The sequence below is a fragment of the Lepidochelys olivacea genome (assembly GCF_965140295.1).
Source record: "Lepidochelys olivacea isolate rLepOli2 genome assembly, chromosome: 7".
Taxonomy (NCBI): Eukaryota; Metazoa; Chordata; order Testudines; family Cheloniidae; genus Lepidochelys; species Lepidochelys olivacea.
Genome location: NC_140417.1, coordinates 59,024,709 through 59,034,933, shown reverse-complemented (window position 1 = coordinate 59,034,933; position 10,225 = coordinate 59,024,709). Strand labels below are relative to the sequence as shown.

At 50.2% G+C, this 10,225-nt stretch overlaps 1 protein-coding gene across 2 annotated transcripts in view; it reads left to right on the top strand.

The window, feature by feature from the left end:
• Positions 1-9,733: 9,733 nt before the first annotated feature.
• Positions 9,734-10,225, top strand: part of ARHGAP22 (Rho GTPase activating protein 22) — a 233,883-nt gene continuing 233,391 nt past the window's right edge. For both annotated transcript variants that reach the window (XM_084633580.1, XM_084633579.1), the window contains exon 1: positions 9,734-9,888. In XM_084633580.1, the coding sequence (XP_084489706.1) occupies positions 9,855-9,888 (34 nt within the window). In that variant the 5' untranslated portion in view covers positions 9,734-9,854. The remainder of the gene's footprint in view (positions 9,889-10,225) is intronic.

Genomic DNA, 10,225 nt, shown 5'->3' with positions numbered 1-10,225 from the left:
CTAAACTTTCCTGAAGCTCTGGTCTGGTCCAAAAAACAGCCAGTTGTGGCTCTTTTCATAAAGCTTAAAGTCCAGACAATATCACCCAGTTACCCCTGGGTTAAGCCCAATCACTGGTGTTTAACAAAAGCATCTTTCAGGACACTATACAGGCTTGATTGGAAGACACCAAACAATGGAGAATCCACTGCTTCCTTTGGCACTTTCTTCCAATAGTCTCCCTTACTGTTAAAAATGGGTATATTCGTTTTTGATATATCCTCCTACTTACTGTGGGACTGAGTGTTGTAAACAAACAGCAACCAATACAAATGAGACATGACTGCAACATGGCTGTTCCATATGTCACATGACTGAGAGCCCAGCACTCATCACCAGCTGGATGGAAAGCTCTGGTGAGCCTTAGAAAAAATCTCCCTGCTGGAGGGAGGAAGGGTAGACCCCCGTAGGAGAGAGAGGTGAGCATGATTCATGTTTAAGTGAACTCCTCCTTGCAATGGATCTGTGATAAGCAACCATGGGAGCACCCCCAGAAGTATGGTGGGGAGCTAGGAGCAAGACTGCCCCAACCCACCACAATTCCTTTTAATTAACCTTAAGGAATGGAGTTGTTTGTTGTTTTGAAAACATGTTTCACAATGCCGCACTGAAGCTGTTGATCACTGGAATTCCAAGACTGTTTGTCCTATGGCTGATCAGAATTTTTCCAGACAAAGAGTGTATTCATAAAAAAGGCCTCTCCCCCAAAATGAAATTTTTGTCCAAAAAATTGACATTATCCCCTCAAAATGGTGAAAATACCTCATGACATAGTGAATAATGGTTTGGCTCAAACTTTCAATGACAGGTTAACCAACTTTTGTGCTTACTCAGCGCCTAGCCTGCTCTTATTGAGCGCTTTTCAGCAGTAGCTCTCAAAGCATTTTACAAAGGAGGTCAGTATCTTTATCCCCATTATACAGATAGGGAAACTGAGGCACAGGGAGGGCTAATGATTTGCAGCAGGGCAGTGGCCAGGCCAGGAACAGAACCGAGGTCTCCTGAGTCCCAGTCCAGTGCTGTAGGGATTTCGTTAAAGGAAAAATCTCAGTAATTTCACTGCTAAAAATGTTGATGAATCTTTTTTAAATGAACAAAAAATGGAACAGTTTGAAATGAAACCAGCTTTGCAATTGTTGGCTCAATTTGTTCACCAGCCAGCTCTCATTTCCCACCCCCAGGTTCACTCTGAATCAGATGTGCCCAAATGACTGTATGTTTCCTTGAGACAGCAGGATAGTAGCTGCTCCAGAGATCGCCAGCCCCGGCCCACGCTCTCTGAATTGTGCAGATGCTTTGGCTATTGCTGCTAGAAGAAAACAAATTCCATTCCAGGGATGCTGCTTTTCAGTTTTAAACCACACACTTCTGTGGCTGCTCTCTAAAACGAGGACCCCATTTCATCCAGGCGCCCGGCTGACACATACAGGATAACTGACTGTCCAGATTAATGCTAGAACTGCTGCTTTCTGTGGTGGTTGATCCCTGAGACACTGCAAAGGCGGACTAAGGAATACATTGCTGTCATTATTCTCATCAAGTTGGCAGAGCAGCGAATGAATTAAAGTCACTGATCTAAGTTTTCATGTCTCAGACTCTCCATCAACGTGATTTCTGCTAGATGAGCTGCTCCCGCAGCCTGAGCTGGACTGAACTGTCTCACCTGATCATAGAATCATAGAACATCAGGGTTGGAAGGGACCTCAGGAGGTCATCTAGTTCAACCCCCTGCTCAAATTTTCCTCCCCAATTTTTGCCCCAGATGCCTAAATGGTCCCCTCAAGGATTGAATTCACAACCCTGGGTTTAGCAGGCCAATGCTCAAACCACTGAGCTATCCCTCCCCCCTACTGAGCTATCCGAAATTACTCATGTCCTCCTTGAAATCAGAGCGGCCCACTCGGGTTAACACAATGACGCCTGTCTAGATGAGGAGTAATAGCAACTGCAGCAGGTCTGTCACACCCAGAGACTACCAAGCTTTGCAAAAATGCAAGACTCTGTCCCCAATTCTCATGGGCAATCACTTAAATTCTCCCTCAACCTCCCAGAATCTGGACTGATGAAATCCTACGGTATCTTCCACTCATGTAGCCCAGACCCTCCTCAACCTAGGTATGGTCACTGCTTTGAATGGCTCCTCTACAAACCAGTGCTGCTTACCCAAGCATGAGCTTCTACAAAGTGCTTTGTAGCTTACAGTTTATCACAAGGCATCGGTTACACTACAGATTGGTCACAGGGTTATCCCTGGACTAGAGCTTATTTGTACAGTGTACATTTTGCAAAGAGAGCCTTGTGCTGAGGAACACTCTGGAGACTAATGACCTCTTAGTTATCTCCAAAACAGGTCTAGAGCAACCGTGTAGCCTTCTTCAGCCTGCAACAGCAGCTGGTGTGACCCAGGGGACAATGGGGTGGGGGGGGAAAACACTCACCACAGTCCACCTGTTCCTTGGTCCCTCTGCTGAGGCGACCAACAAAGAGGACTGATTAGAGTCGGTTGCGAAGTGGCTTGAACCCAGCCAGCCCATTTCATACAGACCGCCACGCTGCACTCTCACAAAGGCAATGGCTCCTCCAGGAAATAAGCCAATGACTACCTCACCCTAAACCACAAATCATGCCACGCTTGACCAAGAGGCCTTCACACAGAAGCAGCTTTTGGTTGTTAGTTACCTGATCTGAACGTGACTCTTTGACCTGGAGACTCAAATCCCAGAAACCCATTACAAGTCCCTCGAGCCGTTCATACCACAATGTTGGTCCAGCCTTCTCCAGCAAGAAAAGCCCCACAGTTCCCGCAGGCATGGTTACGCCAGCCCTGTAGCTTCCATTGTGAAAGATGGTGCTGTTGCCACTGCTCTGCTGGCTACCTCCAAAGGTCTTGCTGCTTCTTTGGACCTTGAACCCCAGCCCAGGAAGGACTAACCCCCTCACTTATAGTCTGTTCAGGCCCTTCAAGCTCTCTCAGTCTTATAGGAATTATCCGACCCCTTCCCAGCTGGGTCTGATAGTCAAATGGGGCCTGGCCCCCTGGCTCCTAGAGGGAGAGACTAACCGGTTACAATCAAGAACAGCAGGTTCTGCTACAAAAATCAGATGAGCATTTCACCCCCCCCCAGAGTGAGCAGATCCTGGGCTTTGGCCCAGCTCCATCTCTGTTGCTGAGTAAGACTATATAAATCACCTATTTACAACATGTCCTTGGCTAGCATGTGGAAGCAGAAGCTGAGGAGGAGGAAGACATCCTTTGCAGTTATTGGCTAGCAGCAGCATTCTGCGTGTGCAGCCTAGGGAAGGATAGCTCCACTCAGCCCTCGAAACAGGAACTGAGCAGCAACACTGGCCCACATGCTCTCCCTTCCAAAGTGCCCGAGATGTTCTGTAGCCTAGAACCACCAGAACTGGTGCCAGCTGCTGACTCGTGTTTGGCGAGTGTTACAGCTACAACACCCTCTGCATTGCTACAGCATCCCCTGTCCCAGGCTTGCAAAGCACTTTACCCAGGTGGACGGGGTACAGGGGAAAGGGCTGGCTAGTGAGCATACCAAGTCAGTGGCCTCAGGTCTAGAGCACTTGTCTCCCAACTTTACTCCTGTGCTCTAACCACTAGTCCACACAACCTTCCTTGGTTATGTTTGTTCTGCCAAGAGCTGCGACTAGCTGCTATGAATGGTACACTACAGAAGTGTCAAAGGCCATGACTTTCCTCTGCCATAAATCAGTAGTTAATAGACATGTAGGTTCAAATCCTCAAAGGTATATAGGCACCTAACAGCCATTGAAATCAATACCTTTGAATATCTAGGCCTTTATTTTAACATTTGCAGGGGAGGCAGAGGGGAGAGCATCCTCTCTAGTTGTTGTGTAGTTCAGGGAAGTTTATACACAGCTTTCCATCAGGAGTGGCGGAAGGTCCCTAAAAGTGGGGGGGCGCCTGAACCGTGGCCTCACCACCCCAGCGCTGCCCCTTGCCCCCAAGGCCCTGCCCCCACACCACCCCTTCCCCACAAGGCCCCTCCCCTCCACCCTCCACTTGCCCTTACAGCTAGTAAAAAGTGAGGGGGCCAGGGCCCCATGGCTCCCCCTGTTCCGGCACCCCTGCTTTCCATCTCTCAGCCCTTTAGATGAATGTGCCAGTGTCCTACAGTAACAGCAACTGTGCAGGATTTGAACAGTCACTGTCGTACTTTCTCTTAGTGGGAGCAATGATTGCGGTGTATTGAGGACTGGGCTAGAATTGCAAGCTAGCACTTTGAGAGTAGAAAGGGAGAGGTCCAAGTCCTGCTTGCAAGCTAGAGCAGCAGTTCTCAACCTTTTGGGGCTTAGGACCCATTTGTAAATCTTGATGGGCTGTCGCGACCCAGTGAGTAGCTTTAGTGCAAAACAATCTGTCTTACTAAATAGGTCTTACCCACAACATAATGTACACATTAACGTAACTGTAAGGCGGTCACGGCTGTCCCTCCGTCCATCTGGGTGGGAGGCTGTACCCCCGCGCTATAAGGCCTCTGGAAGAGCACAATTCAGGGAGGAATTAGCAAGCAAGGCAGCAAGCAGTTAGGTGGCCCTGGCCAGTATTCAGGACAGAGCAAATAAGGAATCTATTAGCCCAGGACCTCGAACAGGGCAGGCAGCAAAGTCCCAAAGTGCTGGCCTGTACTTGGGACAATGCAGTAACCAGTCTATTTGCCCAGGCTCTCAAACAGGGCTGGGCAGCAAAGTCAGGACGCTCGGACTTGTACTCAGGACCAAGCAATAACAAGCCTTAAAGCCCAGGCCCTCACACAGGGTGGGGCAAAAACAGTGAGGGGTCCTGGGTCTGACAGACTGCCAACAAACGCAGGCTTCTATTTCACTAGGTGGGTGGTGAAGCACTGGAATGGGTTACCTAGGGAGGTGGTGAACTCTCCATCCTTAGAGATTTTTAAGGCCCGGCTTGACAAACCCCTGGCTGGGATGATTTAGTTGGTGTTGATCCTGCTTTGAGCAGGGGATTGGACTAGATGACCTCCTGAGGTCTCTTCCAATCCTGATATTCTATGATTCTTGGCCTGTGGTGGGGAGGCTGCTCCCCCCACCCCCCGTGGTGAGATGGCAGGAGTAGGGGGACACAGTCCCATTGACTCCGCTACGTCCCATTCCAGGACTCTAACAGTGGCTGGGTCAGTGGGGAAATCCAGCTGCAACACGCTGGCCGGCTGTCAGTCAGCAACACAGCTGAACGATATTCAGCTCCCCAAGGCTACTTCCTACACTCCCATTCAAGGGGGTTACTTGGATCCGTCGTCGTCTTTCTTGCTGGAGTAAATGGCTAATGGCACCCCCAGCAACTCCTCGAGGTCTCCGGTGACCGGCAGCTCTGGCAGTTCCTCCAGATCTCAGGCGCTGCAACAGTTGCTGCCGGGTCCAAGCTCCAGCAGCGGATGAGAGACTCCTTCTCCTCCAGCAGCTCCTCTGTAACTGAGCTGGAGGGCTGTCCTTTATACTTCTGGTTCCTGTCCTGCCCCTCTGCTTCGGGCAGGGCGGGTGTAGGCGTCCCAGCTCTGTCCACCAGGCGGAGGAGGAGAGCCTTGTGGCTGTCCCTCCGTCCAGGAGGGAGGCCATGTCCCTCACTACAGTAATAAGTACTAAATAAGCACACTGCGTGTACCGTAGTGACCGCTCCTGGCCTGCGGCACTGTCCAAGTGGGGCTCCTCTGTCCGGGCATTGCCACCACCAGGGTCACAGCGCTGCTCAGGTTTAGCCCCTGACAGGGGAACCAGCCAGACTAAGTTTGTGTGAGTGGCACTGCAACCTGACGCATGGAGTTGCAGTGCTACTTACACAAAATTGGCCCGACCATGCCCCCCATCATCCAGACAGAGGGGCATCTGGGCCAGACGTGAGTGGCGCTGTGACCCCATGCACCAGGTCACAGCACCCGGAGCAGGGAAATAAGCCCAGCCAGTATTGCGGAAACAGAACTGCCATTGTGGGGTGAATTGCGGGATGGGATCTGCAACCCCATGCCTTCCACAGAACGCTTTGATACATGCAGGTGACCTAATTTTGGGGTGTGACCCACTGGTTGAGAAACCTGTGGTGAGAGGGCTCTGTAGGGAAGCCTGCGATCACAGTCAGCCAACAGCCAGTGGGGTGAGCTTTGTCTTGCTGTTTCAGGGAGCAGCCTGCTTTGTCTCTCTCTGTTTTCTGGTGTTATCATTCTGAAGTCTCTGAAATAAAGCAGTGCTATTTTGCAACCCTCCAGCAAGAGTATTTATGTGTTTATCTAATTTCTCTGTATGTATGCTGCACTTCCCAACAGCTGATGCAGGTGCTGGTACTGGCAGTTGAAGCTGTTATAACGGTGTCTTTACACTCCCCTTGCTGAAGTAGCTGCTGATTTAAAAAGTCATTGCATCCAGGCCATAGCAAAGAACACCTGGGTTGGACCCCAGATCACTGTTACTACTTTCCTTCCCTTAAATTGTGCACATTCCAGCCTACAGCTGGTCTCTTCTACACTCTAGTGTGCACTCAGTGGTATGATCACTTTGGACATCTTTGGAGGCCCAGCCAAATAAAAAATGCTGCCAAGAGAGCAGGCTAAACATTCCCTAGAAGGACCTTTCCTAGCAACTGATTCCTTCTAACTCTCCTCATTGCAGGATTCCCTCTTTATAGGACCTTTTTTCCCAGCTTGCCTTTCTGCAGTTAGCCCTTTAAACTGGGCGGAGCAAAGCAGCTGTAACCTTAAAGAGGCCATTTTTTAGCTAGTAGTTGTTGGCTGACTGCATCCCTCTTTCTCTTCCAGCTGGCAACGGCCTGTTCCAGCCCTCACCTGTGTTTCCCTTTCTAGCAGAAGAGGAGAAGGTCGTGTTCTCACATTAAGTGGCCTGGAGGTGTTACGATCCCTGAGTTTCTCGTGAGGTTAGAGGTTCATTTAACATGATTCCTTGTTGTGTTTTATTTCCCGCGCTTCTGTACCTCCTGCTTTCGGGCAGAAGCTGATGGGCTTAAAAGCCACCAGAAAGGCAGTTCTCGCACTGTTCAGCCTGACTGGAAGCAATGCTGAGAAAGGAACAGACTTTTAGGAGATTTCCAGTGCTGTGGACCTCGTTGCTGCATGAGTCAGGAGTAAGGGCAGCAAAGCCAAGCTTGCCTGAACTGTGATCCTTCTGAAGACTTCTCATCCCTCATAGCCCACCTATGGGCAGAGCGCTTGCTAAGAGGATTGGTCAATGAAAACACAAGTTTTGTTACTTTATACAGAGCCCAGTGCTGACTCATACTTGTACAGGCAAAATTTGCAGGGAGACCAAATGGGTGGGGGTTGCACCAAATTGCGCATTTGGCCTATCCACAAAACTTCCAGTCCCATTGGGTTAAATTCGGTCCTCAGTTACACCTGTGTAAATCCAGGATAGCTCCCTTGCACTCAATACTGCAGATTTACACCGGGCCTCCAGCTCCTAGCCCTAAGTGCTTGCAAGTGGCATGATCCAGCACAGTTCCAGAGAGATGCAGAGCACTGCCAGCTCTCACTGCAGCCAGGGAGTTGAAGGGATGCTCAGCACCACTCAAGAGGCAAAGGGTCTCCTGTAGGATTGGGCCCAAGCTGAGTAAATCTGTGCACCTGGGGCCAGATTCACAAAGATACTTGGGCACTGCTCTGCTGCACTCAGCATTGCAACACCTCACCCCTAGGTAGGGTGACCAAATAGCAAGTGTGAAAAATCAGGACAGGGGGTGGGGGTAATTGGCGCCTATATAAGAAAAAGCCCCAAATATTGGAACTGTCCCTATAAAATCTGGACCTCTGGTCCCCCTACTACTAGGGGAATTCTGAGTGTCATATTAGGTCCCAGACTCCCCACACAATGTGTGGGGAGAGTTAGCGCTGAAGAAAGAAATTCTTAAGAGCCAGCAAGCTGAATGGGGAGTTGTGCCTAAATCCCGTTGACCTGGGCCTGGAGCGCCTGGCCAACACTCCCATGACAGGCACTTCTTTCTGGTGGGGATTCTCAGCCACGAACCCTTTCCTGGAATTAGGCACCTCGGCTAGCTCAGCCCTTGCCAGTGATAAACCCAGGAACAAGACCCTGCAGTAGACAACAACAGCCCAGTGAGTAGGGCTCTCCCCTGGGATATAGGAGACTCAGGTTCACATCCTGGCTCTGTCTGATTTGGAGCAGGGACTGGAATCCTGGTCTGTCACATCCCAGGGGAGTGCCCCAAGCGCAGGACCATGGGGTATCCTGGGTGGGGTCTCTCTAGGTCCGTTGTTGAAGCTGTTCCACTTTGTAGAAATAATTAAATCTCCAGCCCAGCAGGTAGGGTGCCCACCTGGCATGTGGCAGACCTGGGTTCAAGTCTTTGCTCCAAAGCAGGGATTCAAGCCTGGGTCTCTCACATCCCAGATGAGTGCCCGGGCCATGCCCCTGTCTTTTTGGACAGGTTCTTTGTTGCCCTGTTGTCTCTCCATGGCCGGCCCTCCTTCTGCGGTGTCTAGCAGGTATCAGGTCCAAGGTGCGTCCAGAGCACAGCCTGGGCTCTGCTGAGGCTCCCCCACGTAGCCTTGGGGCAGCCGGGTTTTGGCTTGTGCTAGGGCTCTGATAAGCTCATTAGCTGTGGGGAGATGCCAAGATGACACGCGCAGCATTCAGGATCCAAGGTATTACTGTCGCCCAGAGAAAGAGGATGCTTCATGCAGTGCTTTTAGCACATAAATTTACTCTTCATAAGTGCTACTTAGCAGTGCAGAGCACTGCAGGGAGGGTGTGCCCCTTGCCAGCAAAATAGCTACATCCCTTTCCCTGTGGCAGAGGGACCTTCTACACCAGGGACCTGCAGGGAGAGGGAAAGGGAGAGGCAGGACTATGCTAATAGCAGCAGCGTGCAGGATGCATCTCAGTTAGCAGGACAGATTAGATTCCCCTCCAGTTAACGGTTTTTCACTGTTACATCATCTCTTTGTCCTTCCCCTGTAATTGCTGATTCCCGGCTTTTCCCTTTTCAGCAGGAGGGGAGGCAGCTTTAAAAAATGACCGCGTGCCCCTGTGCTAAGAGGGAATGATGACATTCCACAGCGCCCAACCTGCAAACCTATGAATGCCGGAAGAGGGATTTTTTTCTTCCCCGCAATAATTGCCTTGCCTTCAGCGATGCCGGTGTGTCTCTCGCTCTGAAATACAAACCCAGCTCTGATTCAGCCTGTGTGCTCTCTGAATGCATTACTCAGTAAGCAACCCAGCATGCCACTTCCCTGTGGACCAGTGCACTTATTATTTCTCCTAATGTGCAACCTTATCAGAGCTGCGAGCTATACACTGCCGTGGTCTTTGTGCCCTTTTCTCTCTGGCTCGAGCAGGTTCAACTCTTGATCTGATTCTTGTCAAATCGAAGCTTCTGTTCAACGCAGCCAGAGAAAAATACTGCAAGGGACTCTGCTTGGACTCCCTATTAGGGACGTATTAATAACACTGATGCATGTCCAATTAGGAGAAGGAGCCAGGTCCAGCCTTGTGTCTCTGGCTCTAGTGATTTATCGACAGTAATTACTGAGGCACTTAATGGCTAGTTTGGATGGGAATTAATTCTGGGCTGGATAAATAATGCATTAAGGTTTATTTAGCCAAATGCAAGGCTTCGCTCCCGAGCCAGTACTGGGAGTGCAGGGAAGTAGATCTTCAGTGCAGAGCAGGCTGGGGAGAGGCTGCTACCGGCAGGACAGGCTGTGCTGTGATGAGCTGCAACAGGGTGAGGAGGCTGGGAAGGAGGATGACAGCATGCTGAAGGCTGCGAGGAAGGTGACGCTGGAACCAGGAATATGTTGAGTCCCAAGATAAGGCAGGCCAGGAGAGGTGAGTACAGGATCTCTTCTATATCTTGGGATTTGCTCCCTGAAAAATACACCCAGGTGTGTGGGGATGGGTGGGAGGTGGGGGAGGAGGGGGGTTGTTCCAAATCAGCACAAGAAGGAAACTTTTTATTACTCTCCATGGTGATACATCAACTGACTCTTTGAATTTTGCCCTGTAAGATGGCTCATATTCTGAATGCTGTTGCACTTTAATTACTGTAGCATCCTCAATAACATGCATCATTTTTTCAAGATACTCTGCAAAGCGAGGCTGAAGCTAGACAAATTCAAACTGGAAATAAGGTGTACATTTTTAACAGTGAGAATAATTAATCCTT